This window comes from Drosophila grimshawi, unplaced genomic scaffold (genome assembly GCF_018153295.1).
Source record: "Drosophila grimshawi isolate 15287-2541.00 unplaced genomic scaffold, ASM1815329v1 contig_848, whole genome shotgun sequence".
NCBI classification, from domain to species: domain Eukaryota; kingdom Metazoa; phylum Arthropoda; class Insecta; order Diptera; family Drosophilidae; genus Drosophila; species Drosophila grimshawi.
This window is the reverse complement of record NW_025063692.1, coordinates 13,174,915-13,197,360: the sequence shown is the minus strand read 5'-3', so window position 1 is coordinate 13,197,360 and position 22,446 is coordinate 13,174,915. Positions and strand designations below refer to the sequence as shown.

The window sequence follows — 22,446 nt, the reverse complement described above, 5'->3', positions numbered from 1 at the left end:
AGTTAAATTAAATTAACTAAATGAATATCTAATTTAAAATAGTTAATGTTATATTGTTAATAACATCTTATAACCTTTTATGAAACTGATTATTCATTAGTGTCTTAAATAAAAAGCTTAGTTTTGTAGCACTGTGAAGGGAAAATATCAATATGAATATGTATAAATATAAACATAACAGATTATATATACATAATACGAAAAAATAGAATATAATTGGCATATGTACATCTATACATACATATATTTATATGCATTTGGCCACAATTTTTAGCTGAAAAACTCTAAAAATGTTTATTTTGTGATGCGCACAGTCACACGTCGACGTCTGGGTTAGCATATTGCCATTAAAACTTATTCGATGAGATGTTTCCCGAGATGTCCGCTTAGGCTCTGGCAAGGGCAACTGGTAGCTGTTTACATGTGACTCGCAACAACAGACTGCCAGATATTTGCACGAGATTTGCTAACGTATGCGAGGCCAACTTCAAAATATGGCCAAAATGCTAACAGTTAAATAAAGATAGTTCGGATTCCCAGTTAAGTGATCTCTCATTAATAAGACCATAAGTCCCAGTTGGACATCCGATTCTTAAATAAACAAACAATAATAACCACAATTTTCTTTTTCCTTTCTCTTTCTTTCGCTCAATAAAACACTTAAATCTACATTTGTCACAAGATTGGTTTGACAAAAAGGAAGAAAAAAAAACCATCATAGAACCATTTCGCGCTCATAAATTCAGGGAAAAATAAAATACGTCGGGGAATTTAATTTCGTTTGTATGCTAATCGAATTGCAAATGCTTCGATAAAAGTTAAAAAAAAGTTGTTTTTCTTGTTTTTGTGTTTTTTTGTTTGGGATTCGAATCTGAGGCCGAATTAAAACTAGCCGCAATTATAGTATGTTTAAACAATTTTGAAATTGAAATAACGATGAACAATTCGATGTGAATTGCAGCGCAACGCGAACATTCAAATGAAATTGTGGGCGCTTCCTTATTGTGTATGCGCTGTTATCACTATTTTGATCTGTGGATAAACTTCTGGCTTCGCGTCCGAGGTGATCAATTGCACCATGCGCTGCTGCAGCTCATCCTGGCTGGCCTGCGTGCCTGGCGGTATCATCCAGATAGTATCTAAAACAAAAAGAGATATATAGATTTAGAGATAGAAAGAGACAGAGACACAATTATGTTGTGGATTTTTTGTGAGTTATTAATTATGACTTTTAGCCAGCCCCGAAGCACTCACCGCCAAAGTACCAACCGTTGGGCGTGCACAGGCGCCACATAATCGCCGGCTGTGTGGGTATCAGATCAGCTAATATATCACATGTTTCACCCGGACGCAAGGACGGCGCACTGATCCGTTGCGTCTGAATTGGCGATGTTAAATAGCAGCCATTGGGCCAGCGTTCTGTGCCATCATTTTGTAATTGAAACGCCTGCTGCTGCGCATTCACGTGCTGCCCCTGGACAATCTTCATTGAGGGCAACGACTGCAGACTGCAAAAGTCCAAATAGCAACCGACGGCAGTTTGCAAGTTCCTGCAACACAAAATGCGAATTCATTCAACAGTTATAACAATGTCATGGTCAAAGAAGTGATGATGAATCGATTCGATTGTCGCTTACCAGTTGCTCATTTCCAAGTAGAAGCGAGCAGACTCGCGATTCATTTGATTGTTCATGAGGCTCTGGAACTGACTGATTAGATCCTCGTGATCTGTGGTGCCCATGCAACTGAACTGCTGCAGCAGCAGAGCGTCAATATCATAGTCATTTGTTGGAAGGGCCGGCCCCAATCCACCAAGCCCCTTAATTTGCGCCCCTTGTGATGATGTTGATGTGGATGTATATATAGATATAGGTGTGCTTGCAGTTGCTGATGCGGCTGCGGGTGCAAGTAGCGCTGAGACTGCAGATACAGCTGGCACGCCGGCTGCTGTGGACAGAACGAGGGACATTCCTGGCGGCGCTGGCAACGGTATCGCAATGTTGCTCGTGTCCATCATTGGATTTGTGGTTGTTGTCGTATTTGTTGTTGTCCCAAATAACGGTTCGCATTGCATACTGTCTTGCAACAGTTGTTGCATATGCTGCTGCTGCTGCTGCGTCTGTGGCTGTGGGTGATGCAGCTGCAGTTGCGGTCCCTGCTGCGTTGGAGTCGCCTCTGTTGTGCTTTGTGACTCGTAGTTCTCCTCAACGTCCATCGCTACAAATGCTTCGTATCTATTTCTATTTCTATATCGCTCTCAAGAATTCAAGTCCAATCTGTAAAGCCGAAAATGTGAAATGCGTTGTAAGCATATTGTTATTGTTATTGTTCTTGTTTCTCATCGCTGCAATGACAAGCAGACAGAGAGACAGACAGACAATGGAACACGACATGCGACGACGAACCTCTTCCGGCGACTCTCTCTGTGTGTGTTTGTGTTTGTTAAGTGTGTGTGTGTGTGTGTGTGTGTGTGTGTGATCCAGCACGGAGTTCGGTATGTCTGTGTGACGCACTCTACTTAGTTATTTATTTAACTGTCGCGTGCACATTTATACGCTTGGGTCCTCTGCACTTTTGATTTACATAAAAATAGACTAAAACGTTAAAAGGCAGCAGCAATGCAACAAAATATGCAGTGTTACCGCGCACTGGCTATCGAAAAAATACCAAAAATAATTCTAAATATATACTGACACAAGAATATGACAATTTAATTTTTCATTTTTGTTCGCTTGACTATGAAAGCTGCTATCCTTTCCTAAATATTAAATCATAAATCATTTTTGACTTGGTAAACCTTACCAAATGAGTACTAAGTGAGTGAGTATATCTTCGATAACACTTCGCAATGAGAGTCGATTCAATTCGATGGTTCGATAAGAATCTTTCCGTTAAAGTGAAATAGTCAATTCAAATATATGAATATATTTAAATGGCGAGATAACCACGATTTGTGATGCACTCTATTTTCAAAATCCAAGAAATGCATGTTAAAATTTCAACCCTCGAAACGAAACTTTGCTTTCAAGCAATGTTTTATTTGGTCCGAATTCGATGCAGCTGACTTACCCTTGCTCCAGTTCGTGCCCTTGCCTTGCTTTGTGTGCGCACTTGTAAAATTCTAAAATGTGAGAATCAAACACCAACACTATGGAAGATTGGGCAACATGTTTTGTTTGATATCGCAATTTGTGATCGGTATTGTTTTGAAATGCGATGATTGCCAGCTGGTCGTCATATCGATAGATCGCATTCGATATTTTGAGCCCCCACCACCACAATGAAAACAAATAACTCTCGTGCAATATATAAGAGCGCAGCGGCTAATATTATTAACAGAAAGAGTAGCTAGCAAAAAATACGGCTTTACCCCAAACACAATGTGGTAGACGCTGCTCGGCCCCAGTTGTCAACACAGCAAGCGGACGGACGAGCAGCACATCGAACGCCAATGCACATCAACGTTAACATTAACAGCAGCAACAATAACAATAACAACGTGAATATCAAAAGCAACAATAATAACAATGAAACAATAATTAAAATAAATGGTTTAATGTAAGTGCCTAACGAGCCCTAGCGAGTGTGCCCCACACCACCAGCACTACCATCAGCAACCTCCCTCTAACATTCACCTGACGCCATTGGAGCAGCAGTAATGAGTTGCCAGCGTATAAATCAACACAAAGGCCGAAATAACAAAAACAAGAAGAAGACCATCGTAAAGAACAAACATTCAAAAATCAAAACAAAACAAGAAGCGACGACGGCGACGACACACACAAAGACATCGAACCCGGTGAGAGAACTTCTGACTCAAAATTTTAGACAAATAAAGAAAGTAAGCTGCCAGTGGAAATTAGGCCAACACATTTGCAACGCCAAGCAAACGTTCGCCTACAGCAAACAGCAATCAACAAGCAACAACCAACAAGCAACAACAACAACAATAAAGACATAGAGAACGCCGCCTTATTCATGAAACCTTAGCCATAAGAAACAGCAAGCACCAGCAGCAACAACAACAACACCAAAAGTTACCTCAAAATGGATTTTCTGGCCAATTTCATCAAAAATCCGCAAACAATGTTGTGTAAGTGTTTAGTAGCTCATATTATTATTATCAGCAATCATTAGATACTTACATGCATTATCTATCTATGTATTGGTGTGTGTATATATATATTGTTTTTATTGATGTTTAACACATAGCCACTTACATCGATCTGGACTATTCGCTCTGGCTTTATCGCTTTCTAACGCCACTGATTGTCACATTCCTCCTGCCGCTCGTCTTCGTCGCTCTCATCTACATATCATTTTTGGTTCTCTTCATCTACAAGCTGCACAGGTAAGCGAGACCACAAAAACAGAAGAATAAAAGAAGCAAAACTGCTTACGCCAACAAATGCAAATATCGAAATACATATGCATATATATTTATATATATATATATATATATGTGTCTATATATATTTATATATAATATGTGCTGCGCTTGCATTTCTGCCATTGAACTCTCGCACGAATTTACCGCTTTGGCAACAAATTCTGCAAAACAAAAAAAGCAAGCAAAAACAAAAAACAAATCAACAAAAAAAGTACTTACTAATACCATGGCTTTTTATGAATAGACCGACTTGTCGATACCCTGTAGCCCTATCAAAATTTTTATGTTTATTAGAGTGCTTATCGCGAGACTGTGCGACTAGAAAATACTCTATGTTTCAACAAAAAAAAATTGTATAAAATTCGTTTCTTCAAAAATGTCTATCTAATTCACACCGATGATTATATATCCTATATATAAAATATATCATTTTCAACCGATCGTTACTTTGAAAGCTATATGTCATAGTAGTCCTATTTTTGATGATTTTTATATATAATAAAAATAAAGGATTTCCTCAGTGAAGGTTTTATCAGCTTTACTCAGCTAATTTATAGGGCTTTGCTCATGGTGGTCTCTTAAGTGGCTATATGCTATATGTATATATCTTACCTATCTTCCTATATGTACACACATTTTCGAAAGCGTGTAGGGTATACAAATAAGCAATAAAAAAAACGGCACTCGAGCACATTTGCACACACACTTGAACCTTTTCCCCCCTTGAGTCTGGTGCTGTGGCACTGGGGGCTGGTTCTGGTGCTGGGACATTTAAGCGAGTACTTGAAGATGACTTAGCATTTATTATTTAAGTTGAGTATATTATACAATGTATACAATTCTACAGTTCTTCAAGGGTGCCACTTTTTACATTGTGAGAACGCTTAAACCGGTTCTAAAAATTGCTAATTAACTAGATATTAGCCGAGGCCTTGAAGCAAATATTGATAGTGGATAGAACATATCATTAATGAGTCACACACAGCTAGTTATTATCTATATATCGAACAGCAAGTACTTAAACTGAAAACGAACGCATTCTCCATCAGTGCGTCATGCGAATATCAAATATAAGTGCACAAATCAGAACAAGACACGACATTATCATCGTCATTATTATTGTAGAAGCTGTTGTTGTTTCCTTTGTTGCTGTTTGTGTGATAACAAAGCTTTAGCTTATGATATTAGTTCCATTTCCCACATATGTATTAATGAATACACAAATACAAAATGCTTTTCAAATATATGTTAGCTATATATTTATGATAATAAAAAAAACAACTATATGCATTCAAGTCCGATTTCAGCCAAAGAGAGAGAAATAAGACGATGATCTGCCCAGAAGTTAGTTGTTAAACACATTCTAGGTTTTATTGCAAGTTTTCCCTTTAAAACAAACTCGTATTTACCTTAATAAAGGGTCAACAACTTTAATGAACCGCTGAGAACTACACAAATCTCAGCTAGCTGCCATTTTTCTCAATTGTGGCTTTATTGAAATTTTTTTGTTGATTTCATGAAAACTGCTATTTAACGCATATTATTATGTTGTTGCTCTTTGCTTTTATTGTGTTGTGTTGGCCAATGGGGGGCCAATATAAATGCCACGCCCACTCGAGACCAGTCCATTGCGGTCGTTCGTTAATGTGGCATCACACAACAGTTTGTTTGCCCTGCTTATCAGCGACCTGCCATGCAACAACAACAACAACAACAATAAAATATTGGCAGCTTTGGGGGTCGACAATGAACAGGTGCGGCTGGGCTGGCCATCGTCACAATGTACGCATATGAGAACTACATAAGTATATATATATATATATATATTTATATATATACTTCTATGTACATATACATATACATATGCATTTATTAATATTTTGTTCAAATTGTAGTCCATTGATTTATTGAGATTTTGATATTGCGAACGGAGCTCCGTAGCCCATATTAATGCTGATAACACCTGAGCCGATCCGCCACAAATGATGATGCTAATGCTGCAAAGAAAAAACAAAAGAAAAAGAAAACTAAATTTAAACATAATTATCAATTTAGCAATTAATTAGCGCCAATCGCAGTGCAAAAACAAAATTCCATTGATATTAACTGCATGCTATGTTTCTATCTACACCCATGTACACGCCAATATGTACACATGCCAACTGCTGATAACCTTGTTAACCGTATTAATCCTACGCAGCCAATCTTAATCCGCAAAGGGCTTCATTTTCTCCACATCTTATCAATTTCAACACAAAAACCGATAAATATAACAGCTAAAAATAACAACAACAACAAAATACTCTGTAAACCATTTGCATTATTAATTCTTATTTGATATTAGTTGCAGCAACTATCTTTGCCGATAGCTAGTACATATATCAGAGCCCTAAACGACCGGCTTACTATATCATATATAGCTGACACAGGCACAAAACTATTTACTTACCGATTTATCCAGACAAATATTACTAAATATGCTTTTCACATTCGAAAAGGAAATGATCAACATCGGACTATTGTTTCACATAGCTTTCATAGGAACAATCGGTCAGTAGTGAAAATTAGATTGATTGGATTAGATCTTCGGTGTGCTTCAAATAGTCTAAATTGTTGATGTGTTTAATTTTTATTTATTTGTTTTTTTTTTAATGTGTTTTTTTTTTCGAATTATAATTTGAATCTCGCAATTGTAGTTGAGTGACTTTCCCCACAAACCTGTCAAATTTGGGATTTTCATGCATTTCCTATGAAACAATAACAATAATCCGTGTTCAATTAGAAACCACATTGATAATATCAAATCATCTCTCTATCCCTGTCTCTCTCTCGCTCTCTCTCCCTCTATCTTTCTCACTCTCCATCTGTATCTGTGGAATTTGCAGGCAGGTTATTATGCGAGCGGTGCAAACGGATCGAAACTTTTGGCGCGTCGGCCGCAAGATTGTGGCTGCAATTTGGGATGCACACGCGCGCATTTATCATGGATATGAGGTGATCGGTCTGGAGAATGTGCCGCAGGAGGGACCAGCGCTGATTGTCTACTACCATGGGGCGATACCCATTGATATGTACTATCTAAATTCACGGATGTTGCTGCAGCGCGAGCGTCTCATCTACACGATTGGCGATCGATTTCTGTTCAAGCTGCCTGGCTGGGGCACCATTTCCGAGGCGTTCCATGTCAGTCCCGGCACGGTGCAGTCGTGTGTGAGCATATTGCGCGATGGCAATCTGTTGGCCATCTCACCGGGTGGCGTCTATGAGGCACAGTTCGGTGATCATTATTATGAGCTGTTGTGGCGCAATCGTGTCGGTTTCGCCAAAGTGGCCCAGGAGGCCAAGGTGGCGATAATACCATGCTTTACACAGAATTTGCGCGAAGGCTTTCGCCAGGTGGGCATCTTTCGCACGTTCTTCATGCGTTTGTATAACAAACTGCGCATACCCGTCTATCCCATTTACGGCGGATTTCCGGTCAAGTTTCGCACATATCTGGGCAAGCCCATACCCTATGATGAGAACTTGACGCCGCAAGAGCTGCAAGTTAAGGTGAGCTCCTCTCTCTCTCTTTTTTTGCCTTTTTCGATTCATATTAATTATGTTTGTATTTGTGTAGGTGGCCACCGCCATTGAGGATCTTATTAATCGGCATCAGCGTCTGCCTGGTAGCATACTTTTGGCGCTATTGGATCGCCTGCCAGCATTTAAACGTCATCGCAAGAATTCAGTTTGCAGCCCCGTCAAGGATAAAGCGGACTGAGGCGCTGCAGCCAGGCTGGCAAGCAGGCAGGCATATTACCAATAAATAAAAAAAAACATCTCTGGAATTTGATAATAAGAAGAACTGTGTTAATTGGACTAATAACTAAAGCAAATATCAAATCCGTGGGCATTGAACATTGAACATGATCATCGATCGATCATCGATTGTATGCCATAAGACTTCGTTCCATGTGTACTTCATTATAATTAATATTATGTAATGTCTAAATTAATGTCGTAACTATTACTACTAATACTACTACTACACTACGTCTACGTCCTCCGTCTAGTTGTAACGTGAGTGTATCCAATTCGTTCGTTTAAGTGACAACAGTGACAACTAGTGCAATAAACCGCCTTGTATAGCTCGTAACATCTTTTGGATAAATACTTAGAATAGATAATTCATACCGAATATAGAATGCCTTGTTAGCCATAAGCCATAGCCAATGTGGACACGAACAAATTCATTTCAATTTGTAGCATTTTATTTAATGGTTGCATTTCGTTTCGATTTTTTTTTATTATTTTTTATTTTTCTATCGTAGTTTTATAAACATACATAAAACACATTTAGGCATAAACATCTAATTGCTTTAAACTCTAATTTTATATAGGAGAATGGTTTGTGTGCGTGATTAAACTAGTTTTTTGTCCTTTTTATTCTTTCTTTTTGTTTTTCTTTATTGTATAAATGTGAAACGAACATTTTATGTTTCAAATTTCTCGTACATGACAATTTTATTATAAGCCAACTAAACTAAAATTTAATTTGTAATTAAAACAAACAAAAACCAGCAATATAAAAACAATAACAAGCTGTATGCTTTTCTTGAATCGAAGATTGCAGTTGGTATTCGCCCCTCCTACAGAATCTTTTACTATTCTGATTGAAATAATGATTATCGTATTATTTAAAAAAATAATAATAATAATAATAAATAAGGAGAACATTCAGCGACAATTTTGTTCTAGTATTATTAAAAGTTCTTTGAAAAATATCACTTTTATGTTAAAACCACATTAAAATTAAATTGTGCAAATCTTTAAGGCTTGCCAGAGGCAAATAAACGCGCAAAGAAACCCGATATTCAAAGAGAGAAAGAGAGAGAGAGAGAGAGATGGAAGTAAAAGTGATATTAACTTGATCTACGAAGCCACATTACAAATTGATGTGTTCTATAACATATTCTATGTGTTAAATCCATACGCACAACATTAATATATCCATTGACCTTAATTGCAGAGTTTACATTTAAGAACACTACAAATGAGTGCAACATTATTATAATTATTATTTTTGTTTCTTTTTGTTTGTCTACATTTACATGCAGTGTTTTTATTATGTAATTATCAAAATCATCTATTAACGCTATTTTATGTAATTTGTCAGAAATCGTCAATTAATCGTTAACATTTTTGTACAGTTTACTTTAGGAGCAGACAGAGCGATTTTGTCCTTCGTGATACATAGAACATTTACTTGTACACCCATACATAGAGCCTATATATATAACTATATATAGTGCGTACTACAATTTTAGATCTTTGGAAAGAAGCACTTGGCTAGGGCTAAACAAAAATCGCAGTGCATGCGGAATATGCTCGAATGTTTCTTTTCTTTTTATATAATTTATTTTATTTTTTTTTAAGTATTTCTTTGATTTGTTTTTGTTTTTGTTTTTATGTGAGATTATCACAGGAGGAACTCTCAGCGATCGTGGAGTGAACGATCTTTAGACGTTTAGAACTGCTCGGCCATGAGGAGGACGACCAGACCGCTCCAGCCGGTGAAGGGACTGCAACCTTTGCCCTCGCCGGTCTTATCATCGTACTGCTCCCAAATGTAGCCGGTGCGCTTATATTGCCGATAGATGTTCTTCACCAGATTGTCGCGCAGCTCACCATAGATTTGGCGCGCCGTTTGCGCAAAGGGACCCTCGATTTTGCCATAGTGGCGCAGCGCCTTAACGGCCAAATAGTTGATATTTATCCAGATGGGACCACGCCAATATGGCGGATCGTGTTCCGTATTCCGTTTCATGTACATCGGTGAGTTCTTGGCCAGCGAGCGCAGTCCATAGTTTGTCCACAGCATCTCCGGATCGCGCAGATCCTGCAGCATGCGACCCAAATATGGCGAATCATGCTCCAGCTGCTCCAGCAGCAACGGAAACAGACTCACATAGCCAAACATGGAGTCCACAAACTTATAATCCGGTTGCTTTAACACGTAACGCTGTTTCTCCGGCGCCGGCAAAGATGATGATGATGTGGAGGAGGATTGCGATCGCTTGCCAGCTGTGCGCTGTGTTGATAGCGGGGGCGGTGTCTGTTTCAGGGCAACGGCATCTGTGTGAAGGCCCCAATCCGCATAGTGTTCGCTAAACGGATCCAAATGCAAACGATTGAGCAGCCCATTGTCCGTCAGATAGGAGGCCGTCTCATAATACTTGACATCATCCTTGCCGAGCAGCGATGACAGCTCGGCCATAACGCTGGCAGCGAGCGCAATCCAGCAACGCAGATCGACATGACGCTCCAGCGGCGTCGGATGCGAGGCACGCGGATAATCGTCCAGGCCCGAGGACAAACTCTTTGGATTCAGTTCACGTACCGTGCTCGCATTGCGTCCGCGCCACAGATACGTGCCCAACACCTCACCTGCGGATTGACAATGTATCAGAAAGAGAGAAAAAGAGAGATGAAGATTATGCAAGAGAGACAATGACTTACCTCGCTGTGTGGTATTGTACCAGGTGAACCAGGCCTGGAGACGGGGATAGAGTCGCTCCAGGGTGGCGAAGCGACCCTTCTGCGCCAACTGTTGCTTGTGATGGTTAAGCAGTTTCCGGAGCGTTAGGAAAAACGTTGGCGGATTCGCGTTGCTATTGCGCTGAATGACAAACTCATCGGGGACCTTGGCAAGCGCCTCGACGCCAAGGATTTGTTCGCGCGGTATCCAACCCTCGATGTTGAGCAGATCGAACCAATGACAGATGATGTCCAGCTCAATGTCCACGTCCCAGGCGCTAATCAATAGACCATGGAAGCCCTCGTCCCACAGGAAGCCGCGTGGAAAGAAGCTACGCGATGGCACCGCCGTATACAGTGGCGCCTTCCAATATGGCACCGGATTCTGGGTGTGCACCGACTGCACCCGACTCGCCCCATAGAAATAACCGATGCCACCAATCATATTGCTGAAGGCATTCCGGGCAAATCGTATCTCATCGGCGGCATAACCCTTGGCGGCCAATTGGAACGTGTCCTCAAAACGTTTCTCAAACGCGCCAATCTTCTCCAGCAGCGAGTCGGTGTAGGCGCGTCCCGTTGGCGGCTTCGGTATGGATTCGCCCAGCGCAAAACCGGACGTGGACTGATACGTAATGTCCAGCGTGAAATCCACCTCGGCGGTAATCTGTATGGCAATCAAATTGGGCTCCGGATTCGTTGAGGGTAAACCATTCTGGGAGATTATCTCGCCGGGTAGACCAATAAATCGTTGTCCCTGCTTGCTGGTGAAGGCGCGAAAATGCGCAAAGATCGTATCCTTGAGCTTGGCCAGCGATGGCGCCACTGTACTCAAATACGATTTGTGCAGAATCCTTCCCTTTGCCGGATGGAAACGCACCTGAAACTCGCCAAGTCCTTGACTCTCGCCGTAGACGCCCGGCTCCGGGCTCTTCTCGTCCGAGACGTACTTGATGTGCCCGTTGGTGCGCTCATCCAATGCCACATACCAGATCAGCGATATACTGCGATCCCAGGCCCGTGTCGTATTCCGCACCGAGATGCGGGCGGTCCAATCGCCGCCAAACTGTTTATCGCCGTTATATTTGACAAAGGAGGTCTTCACCTCAAATGGCATATCCTGTATGTCCTGCACCCCAAAACTGCGACCATCATGATGCGTCCAACCGTAGCCATCCAGTTTGTCGCTCTGCTCGCACCAGTGCCGAATGCCGGCGCCATTTGGCCCCAGATTGCTCGGCGTATACCACATCAAGCCCATGACCAGTGAGTGCGGATCACGAGTCTTCAGACCGAAATACGTTTGCGGCCGATATGTGCCCCAATAGCGTTCCGGATCATCCAATCCGGTCAGCAACACCATCTTCTGATTATCCAGGGGCGTATTGACGCGTGTCTCCAAATAGCCCAGATAGCCAAAGTAGCTGGCAATGGCCAGGCACACACACCCAACCAGCGTCTTCCACTTGTCCAGCATCAGGCTCGAGGACAGATTCCAATTCAAGTTGCTCCTGTTGCTGCTCGAGCTGCGCTGCTTGCTTTTTGCACTTGCTGCTGCTGCTGCGGCTGCTGCTGCTGCAGTTGCAGCTGGCGTTTCGTTTTGATTCGTTTTGGGCGTATTATTGTTGCTGCCGCCTGCATTGCGCGCCATCCTTGCCAGCTTGTAACTTATAACACAATTTTATTTTTGACTCCTTTTTTACTTTGTGTACACACACATACACACACGTACACGTACACGTACACGTACACAATACGTTATTCGTTTTCAACACTGACTGGCAGTTGGAGTTGTGCAGTTCCGCTCTAGTTCCACACTAGTTCATTTGCATGGCTTGTCATTTATAAATGTTTTAAATGTTTGTCGTATGAAAAACGGAAACATTTAAAAATTGGTTGAAAATTTCAGCAATTAGCCGAAATGTTACATACATCTCGATTGGCTTATGAGCTCGAGTTATGGTGAGCTATCTGAAAAAAAAGAACTATAATATTCAGGTGGCGTGGCATGCATCGATAATCGATTTATCGATAGTGCGTTGTATGACAGCTGTTTGCTGTACACACAAATTTTTGTTTACAAACAAAAAAAAAAAAAAGGAGAGGAAAGCTACACGATGGATTCACCGACGCCGTCGCAGCCCAAGCCGAAACGTTCGTTTAAGAGTCCTTTTGCGTTTCCAAGAAACTGCGTCTATCGACCGCTCCGTCAAATTCACAACACGGAGCGCAATCAAAAATTGCCAGCAGATCAACCCACATGTGAGTAACACAGACAGACAGATTGTCCCTGGGCGCGGACAAGTTCAATAAACATGTATTGTTATAATTGTGTTTTTTTTTTCGTTTTGCTGTTTCTGCTTCACTTGGCACAGACTTCACGCTGAATGCGCCGCCCTCGCTGCTGCCGGCCAAGAAATACTCGGACATCAGTGGCCTGCCCGCACCCTACGTCGATCCGCACTCGAAGCTGCGCTACGCCAATGCCGAGGAATATAGCAATATGCAGCACATGCCCTCGGACATCATCAATGGCTACTTAACCCTGCGAGGCTACACAAGTGCCGTTGGCTAGCAACAAGAGTCCCAGCTCTAAACAAGCAGCACGTCAACAATAATAAAATAAGTTTATTTTAGTGTTTACGATTAAATTATGCTGTAAAATGAATGATGAATTTGATTTGTTTAACTATAATTCAATTTGAATCATTTCTAAGCATTTTGTGTAATTAAATATTGTTGAAAATATGTAAAAGATCAATACAACATTCCGATTACTAATGTTAATAACAGAAAATATCGATACCGCGCTCAACACCTTACATACATACATTTTCTTAATCTAACCGCCAAACCTAGTGCATCACTTTTTGCCGTTTTAAAAACCCAACAAATATAATATAAATATTCGATTATTTTGCGCATGAAATACAATTTCTGACTTAAGATCGATTTTTTAAAATGTGTAAATCATTTTTTGTGTGAATTTTACTGCTAATTGGAGCAAAATGTAACTTTTGCCTGGAGTTAAGCTTGAATTTCCCCAATAAAGGGTAAATATACACGGAATTGTATAAAAAGCTTACTTGAAATAGCATAAAAACAGTAGAAGAAAGTCATAATAAATGTGTATTATTTAAGTTAAGTGACGGCAGCAAATTATAATTAAACCACTGGTTGAGAAAATAAACTTAAAAAACTGTGTTTATTGGCGAGATATATATAATAAATATATATTTATCCTAAATGTGCGTATTTTAATGTGACTTCTTTCGGTAACATTATTTGCATTTTGAATGCAAGCAATGAAGAAAAGTTGCAAAGTTTATATGCCGAATAATTTCAATAATAATAATATACGAATTTTATTTAAGATTATAATGTATAAACATTTTACAAACTAGAGCTAGGTCATTATGTATTTGTAAATATATATATATATATGTTCAAGCGAGTTTCTGAAACTGCATTTGTTAATTACGAGATTTGTTTCAATGTTGTTGTTGTCGTTTTATGTGCGTGTGTGTGTGTGTTTGTATATGTATATATGTATGTGTGTGTGTGTGTGAAAATTGTTCTTGTCATTCGAATAATTCGAGCGCTCGTGGAAGAGATCGACAGGATGCAATTGCTCGACTACTAGGACTAGTGCAATCCGCTTCCAGCAGGCATATTTGTGTTAAAAGCGCATTATTTTTAATCTAAGTTTCCGAATAAAAAACCCTTGCAGCACATCGGTATATGTATATAGATATATATTCCTGTTTTTTTTATCATCATCAGCAGCTGGACTCCGTTCTGCAAGGGTATACAATCTTCGGCGTGCCTTTCTTTCTTGTATTTCGTTTTCTCTGATTTTTTGTCTTCATTAGCTGCCAGGATGAGAATGGGGAGGATCCCAGGCACCGGGGGAATCGATCAGCCCCATTCGCATACATTTCTTTTTTGTTTGTTTGTTTCGTTTTGTTTATCCATTTCGCTTAATTAGTTTAAGTTGTAGTTTTGGGCGTGGCAGCAGCGGCAGCAGCAGTGGCAGCAACAGTAAGAACAATAAATGCTAGCCAGCCTGATTGATGGGCCGTGTAATACTGTTCGGCTGTGTCAGCATATTTAGATCGGCATGGAAGCTGCGCGGCAAACCGGATATGTCCAATTGATGCTTCAGCACCACCATTGTCGCCAGCGTCTTCAGCGTGGGCTCAAAGTCCAGCACATGCAGATCGCTGTAGTCAATCAGTGTTGTAATTGCCGCCGCTGCTGCAGCGGCTGATGTGGCTGCTGCTGCAGCTGCTGCAGCTCCTCCTCCTGCACCTCCACCACCTGCTCCTGCTCCTGCGGCTGCTGCTGCTGCTCCTCCTCCACCAGGTCCTGCTGCTGGCAACGGTTGCGTTGGCAACGCCGACTCATTGGCCCGCGACACGTTGAGAGATGTGAGCGCTGTGGCGCAACGTGGACTGGTGCCGCCAAAGAGGAACATTCGAGTGCCCTTCACAATGGCACATTGGCGGCGCCGCGCCGTTGGCGCCTGGCCATTGGCACGCACAAGATTCCAGAGTTTGGTGCGCGGATCGAATGTGTACAGATCATTAAAGTGCTGATCGAGCAGGCCATTATAGCCGCCAAACACAAAGATCAATTTGTTATGGACGAACATGCTGTGACTGCGTCGACCCACTGGCACCTTGCCAGCGGTGAATGGACGATGCCAGACCTTTGTCTTCATGTCCAGATAGACGATCTCATGGCAGTAGGTCTCCTCCTGGCTGTGGTAGGGACTATGCTTATCGCCACGCCCCCCAAAGATGTACATGCGTTCGCCCTCGTAGGCGACGGCCGCATGAAAGTCCCGATAAGTTGGCGGCACACCAAACGTTTGCACGTAGCGCCACTCCATTGTCTCCAGATTGAGGGCGTGCACATCGCTGCTGAACTCATTGATCTCATCGACAAATCCACCAAAGATATACATGCAATTGCCGATGACGCACGCCGAATGACCATCCCGGGCACCGGGCAGACAGCCGCCGACCGGCGGACGTGTCCAGTGTGCCGTCTTTGGATCGAAGCAGTAGAGCACGTTGCACAGATGCTCATCGTTGCGTCCGCCCCAAATGTAGATGCGATCCTTGTAGGCGACGACTGTGTGACCGTAGCGCTGAAATGGCACCTGCGGATACTTGAGCGGATCGCCAGCGTTGTCGCACTGCTGTGGCACCAGTGTCCAACGCATCGAGTGCACATTGAGCACATGCACATCGATCTGTTCGTTGAACCGATAATCGTCGCCGGTGCAATAGCCGCCAAAGCTATAGATGAACTCACCGACTCCGACAGCCGCATGATTCACACGCTGTGGTCCACCATCCAGATGTACTGTCCACAGCATCCTGTTCCTTCCTCCTTTTCCAGCTTTCTGGCTGCAAAGTGTACACAAATAAATCTAAATTTCGGATTCAACTCAAACAACAACATAATATTGCAATATTCTATCAACAGTTAACTTAAATAGTTTATATCTGCGATCGCTTCAAATTAATCAACGCTGTCATTTTACACAATTTACCTTAATGTGTTAACTGGCAAATAATTGTATAATTTCTTTTTTAATCGTTGCTTGCCAATATCACGAAATAAATACATATTTATTTATTGAAGCCTTCATTTATTTACTTTTTATTTTTATTAATATAATTAACATGTTTCTATTATATTTTTCAGCTGTGTTCTAAATGAAAACTATTTGAAAAGTTTTTGAATAATTTTGAATATTGAATTTGGAAAACCCAACGAATATTGAAAACATATAAATGCAATGTGCAAGTATGTGTGAGAGAGAGAGAGAAAGAGATAGATAGGAGAGAGGGATATATATACTAGCCAAAGATATCCGCTTCGTTGATGGTAACAGAAAACAGCCTTTTGCGATCCGTATCTGTCTCTCTCCCTCTCTTTCTCTCTCTGTCTCGTCCAAAAAGGTTGAAATATTGGGAAATATAATGGAATGTCATGTGCACAAAAATGCACAAAAAAGGCATATATTGTTAACAAAATGTCAAAACTTATTATTTGATTTATGAACAATATATTTTAAAATAAAAAAAGTGAAGCAAATGCATATTTATTAAATATATCTTTTTTCAGGATATTTAAAATAGATAATTAAGCAGCGTATTTTTATTTATTTTATCTAATTCCCCACCCACAACTAGTGTTGGTAATACTGGCAACAACATTGTTACATTCCACGTTTGATTCAGTCAAACACATTTTGTTTTATGTGCATTTTGCTTAAGCCCTTATTGCTCTGCTGTGCTCAGCGTATTAAACAGCTGTTTGTTTGGCAACACAAAGCGATATTCATGGAACGAGTTTTTCAATTTTAAAGGTCTCATTTTTGTGTTTAACACTGAGGTACGTATATAACTGTCAATATTGAATTGAGAAGCACTTGCAGCAGTAGCGGACATATGGTTGCAGACGAAGAAAAAGAAGAAGATGCAGCAGCGGATAAAGAGGACTGCGATTACTTTCCACAGAGAGGTGATGATATTTTACTGTCCTTTTTATCTTGCGTTTCACTTTTCTTCTCCTGAGTAATTTTTTGAGAGTGTTGTGCAATGGTGTTTTGGCCATATCGTACAAAAGATGTACATATGTGATATATACGTGTGCACATACAGATACATATACGTAAATATTTATTATCTGGTTAGGGGGGACCTTGGGGTTTTTGCCCACTTATTTACGCTTACCTCACACGAAGACAATTGCACTGAGACAGCGCCGCCTGCTGCCAACTGATTTGGGAGTTGCACACAAATCGAAATAGAGTCAAATTTTTGCTGCTGCCACAGTTCAGTTGACTTGCGCCAGTATCTCTTTCTCCTTGTTTTCTTGTTTGTTTTTGTCCGTACGGCGCGTGGTATTTGCAATGCGTATTCTGTATGTTTTTCTTTTTTGTGTAGTAGCAATTTCAGTCGGGTAATTTATAGCTACCTATCGATACTATCGAAACGTACGTGTCAATCGATATATTTATCGTGGGTGTCCGTGTGTGTGTGACCAAAGTAACAAATAAATACTGAGAATCTGCTGCACTTCCCCACAAAAACACAAACACATCAGCGACCCCAACAGCAAAAAAAAAAAACGCAAAATGAGCAAACGCAAACAAATATTGTATTCGGTTCAATAAATTGATAGAAACATTAATAATGCAAATGTGTTGCATTAGAAGCGTACAAACGGTGTGAAGAGCCACAATTGTCAGTGTCATTTACTTAGTAGTGGGTCGTTGTTGCTTCAATTTGCTTGTGTGTGTGTGTGTGTGTGTGTGCCAGTGTGTGTGTGTGTTTGTGTGGGTGTATTTGTATATCGCACAAAAAACAACACACACATAAGAAAACTGCAACAGCAACTGCAACAGAATCGTAAGTTGTCATTAGTTTTTGGCAAATGTTTGTTTCTTTCCTTGTGTTATTCATAAGAGCTAGAAAATGTGTGTAATATATGTATATGTATATAAATATGTATATATAGGTAATACATGTACATATCAGCAAAGTACATTTGTAAGTACATCGCTACTTACGTCCATAATACATGCATATGTATGCATATATTTCATTGACTTTAGCTTTGTCTTAGCCTCTCTTCCTTACACACATTCACACAGACACACACACACACAACAATAACAACGCAGTTAGCTGCGTATGCAAAAAAAAACAAAAAAAAACACCAAACCCACATAGATTTTTTTCACTTATTGTATTTTGTGTCCCCGTATGTACGTATATGTGTGTATATGCATTTGTATTTGTGTATAGATTGTGGATTGTATGTGTGTGTGTGTGTCGCTGCTGCTGCTGCTTAACAAATTGCGTCTTTTAGCAACTCCAAAGCGCGATAAACATTGGCAAGTGCGAGTGAGAGACGGCGTCATTAAAGTTCATTCATCTGATCTCTCTCTTTCGCGGTCTTTTTCTCTCTGTGCCCCCCGCTAGTGCTTCTGCTTCTCAGCTGTTCTCTGTTCAACTGCACAACACACATACATATATATCTATATCTTATGGCCCGTTAGAGAGGAGCAAGCAAGGATTTAATTTCGCTTTCTGGTTTTGTTGTTTGTTTGTTGTGCTTTTGGTATACACACACACACAACAACAGAGAGCAGCTGTATTGCGCATGTGTGTGTCGCGTGCGTTGGCAACGCCACCACACAACAGACACACAGCTGTTTCTGCGCTGTATTTTTGTTTACGCTTTCTCCCTATCTCTCTCTATCTGGCTCGCCCTCACCCACTGGCCCCGCTGCTTGACTGGCTAGCATTCGACAGTCGACTGCGACGCTGGCGTCGCAACGCAATAATTTTGTGTTGTTATTTTCTTTTGCCGTCTGATAAGATTATATTATTTTGGTTTCATCAGCTGTTGGTCGTTTTTTTCTGGTTTATTTTGAATCACTTCATTGCAGCAGCATTATTTATCTGCGACTTTACCAACACTGCTCATATTTAAACTGCTAATCATAATTCTATTTGTTGCCGATTCTGCTTTGGACCACACACACACGCACACAAGTAAACATATAAACAGTAATTTACAGAGCGTTGCCATTGACGGTAATGACCCCAACTAAAAGCAACAACAAGTGCTGGTGTGCGTGTGGCTGTGTGCGTGCCTGTGTGATGTGTGGGTTCTTTTCTTGTTGTTATTGTTGTCCCCATTGGATTTCCCTCTTTGTTTGCATGACAAAAAAAAAAATAAACTAGAAAAAAGACGTAAAAGTTCTATTGACTTTTTAAGGCGCAGCGGGTAGACGAATAACAACAACAGTAAGAAATTTGTGGCGAGGGGGCATAATTGCGTGTTTTTGTATATAACTGTAAATGCGATGCGTATGGTCAATTAAATAAGAACATGCTGATTCCGATTCCGTGGCTGATGGGGGGTGGGTTAGACATTGGAAGAAGCAGAGGCCCACTCACCTCGCCGTCAAGAAAACCAACACACAGCAGCCCAGGCAGCCATTATACAGCAGCACTGAGAACCGACAACGAGACGCGTTCTTACCGTTACACAGCACATTGCCTTTTGTCACACAGTGCAGAGGGAAAGTATTTGTATGTATGCATTTTTTAATGCAAACTGTCTCTTGCGCTTACAAATTTCTACCAATTAGATAATTCCCCGATATAATAAATTGGGTAAAACTATAGATAAATGTTGCTAGAGTTACGAGCTCACAATATGTGTTGATCAGAGCTGTGATCTCGTGAAAATCTAACAAAAGACAATTTATTTCTTGATTTGTAAATCAAATGTTGGTCAGCAAAAAAAATAAAACAAAATAAAAAAAAGATCGGCTGTTCTGACTGATTTTTTTTTGCTCACACTGTATGCGTACTGCTCTCTCTCACTGTCACCGCCACCTCACTCGCGGCTGTTCTTGTTCTTATTCCTGTTCGCTTTCTTGTTGTTGTTGCTGCTGTGCTATACATATGCCCACACTTAGCAGTAAGAACAACAGCCAGCAACGGACAACAAGACAAGAAGAAAAACAGCAATAACAAGAATATTGGGTTAACATTTCTAACGGTAATTGGGTGCGCAATGCATATTGAATTTTTGCATTTTACCTTGAATTGCATTTGCACACGCACACACACATACATAAACAGCATTAGAGGCATACGCATTGTTATTGTGATTGTAAATTATCTAGTAAATTGCCTGAAGTACATAAAGTACACGTGTGTGTGTGTCTGTGTGTTTAGTACTTGACAGCATTCTCAGTGCTGCTTGATTTTGCTTTCTTGATTGCATGTAATATGCGTATGCATTTAACAGTGTGTGTGTGTTTGCGTGCTTGTTGGTGTTGTTTTATTTTATACAATTTTTGCAATTGGTGGCGCTGCTTGTTGCAGCGCAGTCGCCACTGCCACCTGTATGCCACACACTGCTGTTGCTGCCTTTTCGTTACTTCTTTGTCCGCTGCTAAAAAAAAACGTCAGCGAGAGCCGAACTGCGGCGCCGCCGTCGCTGCCTCTGCCGTCAGTTGCCAACGGCGCAGCAGCAGCAGCAGTGACGACGACGCTGCCCGTCAGTCGCTCGTTACATTTCGCATAGCGCGCTTTGGTTTTTGATTGCAAAATAAAAGTGAAGTGGCAAAGCAAAAAGCCAGCCAATATACTATAATAACAACAACAATAACAGCAGCAGCAGCAGCGCTAAACTTAATAGAAATCAAAACCGTAAACGCTTTTGGGTGCCAAAGAACTTTCAGCTTCCTTTTCTTATTCACAGTTGGTTCACTGAACTCGCGAATTTATTTTGTTTTGTTGTTTTCTCTCTTTTTGCTGCTCTTCTTCGTTTTTGGTGATTTCTGTTTGTGTGTGTGTTGTGTGTGTGCGTGTTTAATTATTATTATTAATATTATTATATGTGTTGCTTATTTAATTAACTAATTATCCAAGTGATTATTTTGTTGTTTGATTTGCATTGGCGCCAAAAAAGTTGTCAACATGTTTTGTTAATTTCGCAAGCTAATTAATATTGAGACGCAACGTTTAAGCAAGCCGCCCCGCCCCGCCCCGTGGCTCGCCACTCTCCACTGATTCAACTCTTTGTTGTCTGGTCCCTCAAATGCAGCAGCAGCCAACCCTGGCCAAGTGCATTTCCCTGTTGCTTCTTTGTTCACGCTGCCACTCGCCCCATCCCCATTGGCGTTCCCTTACCCGGACGCTCCTGTTTCTTTGTTTCAGTCGTCAGCAGCCAATTTGCATTGGAGATTGAACAGACGACGACGACGACGCTAATGTTGTTTGTCTGTTTGTCGATTTCTGGGCAATCCCACAAGGGCGCTAATTATTAACAACGTAATGTACATCAAATATGTATGTATGTATGATGTATGATGTTTGGGTTAACGGCAATTTTTTCTTAAACGAAGATTCGTTTGAGATTTCGATCTCGATTTTGCTTTGAAAATCCAATTTCTGTCTTTAAATCCACATGTAACATTTTCATTTGGATTTTGAAACAATTAGATTTGTTGTGAGGAGCTCGCAATATATTTGTCCAATGCATTTTCAGCTAATACAAAATAACATCTTCCAGAGTAGTTGTAAAGTGTGAACTTTATTTGACCCTGTTATTTATGTGCTAATTCGCTTTAACAAAGTTAATTAGTTGTCATCACAAATCACTTAAGAGACGAGTTACATTTTGTTGTTGTTTTTTTTTCTTTTCGACTGGATAAATGCAAAATTTTGAATCTTAGGATGATTGTAATTAAAAAATGATTAATTTACTCAGTTTACAAATGATATATACGAATTGCAAGGACTTTCAAGACTTTTAAATTGATTTATTTACAAACAGTTTGAGTTGTCATTAAAGAAATTCATTTATGGATAACAAAGCGAGTATTATTTACGTGAATAGCAATTTGAGTGTATGAGTGTGTGAATGCAACTCCATTCACTGTAGTTAAATCATTACTATAAAACGATCCGTTTCAATGAATCAATTAC

General features: G+C 40.6%; 5 protein-coding genes across 6 annotated transcripts; 2 read left to right on the top strand and 3 right to left on the bottom strand.

Annotated features, from left to right (window-relative positions):
- Window positions 1-620: 620 nt before the first annotated feature.
- On the bottom strand, window positions 621-2,650 carry LOC6565585. 2 transcript variants are annotated; one of them, XM_001992664.3, is made up of 4 exons: window positions 2,406-2,650; window positions 1,638-2,276; window positions 1,255-1,550; window positions 621-1,139 (listed from the first exon to the last, which is right to left on the bottom strand). In XM_001992664.3, exons 2-4 carry the CDS (start codon window positions 2,213-2,215, stop codon window positions 1,000-1,002), a joined length of 1,014 nt encoding a protein of 337 aa, XP_001992700.1. In that variant the 5' UTR covers window positions 2,216-2,276; window positions 2,406-2,650; the 3' UTR covers window positions 621-999. The 2 variants fall into 2 exon arrangements, with proteins under 2 accessions (XP_001992700.1, XP_032594505.1); XM_032738614.2 differs by having other exon boundaries at window positions 634-1,139; window positions 2,514-2,591.
- Window positions 2,651-3,332: 682 nt separating this feature from the next.
- Window positions 3,333-8,528, top strand: LOC6565584 (transmembrane protein 68). Its single transcript, XM_001992663.2, has 4 exons — window positions 3,333-4,093; window positions 4,213-4,351; window positions 7,276-7,942; window positions 8,010-8,528. The coding sequence occupies exons 1-4, from the start codon at window positions 4,048-4,050 to the stop codon at window positions 8,151-8,153; spliced, it is 996 nt and encodes a 331-aa protein (XP_001992699.1). The 5' UTR covers window positions 3,333-4,047; the 3' UTR covers window positions 8,154-8,528.
- A 924-nt stretch (window positions 8,529-9,452) lies between these two features.
- On the bottom strand, window positions 9,453-12,723 carry LOC6565583 (mannosyl-oligosaccharide glucosidase GCS1). The gene is made up of 2 exons (XM_001992662.2): window positions 10,892-12,723; window positions 9,453-10,819 (listed from the first exon to the last, which is right to left on the bottom strand). Exons 1-2 carry the CDS (start codon window positions 12,558-12,560, stop codon window positions 9,900-9,902), a joined length of 2,589 nt encoding a protein of 862 aa, XP_001992698.1. The 5' UTR covers window positions 12,561-12,723; the 3' UTR covers window positions 9,453-9,899.
- Window positions 12,724-12,947: 224 nt separating this feature from the next.
- LOC6565582 (INO80 complex subunit C) lies at window positions 12,948-13,577 on the top strand. The gene is made up of 2 exons (XM_001992661.2): window positions 12,948-13,171; window positions 13,285-13,577. Exons 1-2 carry the CDS (start codon window positions 13,027-13,029, stop codon window positions 13,482-13,484), a joined length of 345 nt encoding a protein of 114 aa, XP_001992697.1. The 5' UTR covers window positions 12,948-13,026; the 3' UTR covers window positions 13,485-13,577.
- Window positions 13,578-14,024: 447 nt separating this feature from the next.
- On the bottom strand, window positions 14,025-17,888 carry LOC6565581 (kelch domain-containing protein 3). Its single transcript, XM_032738925.1, has 2 exons — window positions 17,662-17,888; window positions 14,025-16,326 (listed from the first exon to the last, which is right to left on the bottom strand). Exon 2 carries the CDS (start codon window positions 16,293-16,295, stop codon window positions 14,967-14,969), a length of 1,329 nt encoding a protein of 442 aa, XP_032594816.1. The 5' UTR covers window positions 16,296-16,326; window positions 17,662-17,888; the 3' UTR covers window positions 14,025-14,966.
- Between the last annotated feature and the right edge of the window lie 4,558 nt (window positions 17,889-22,446).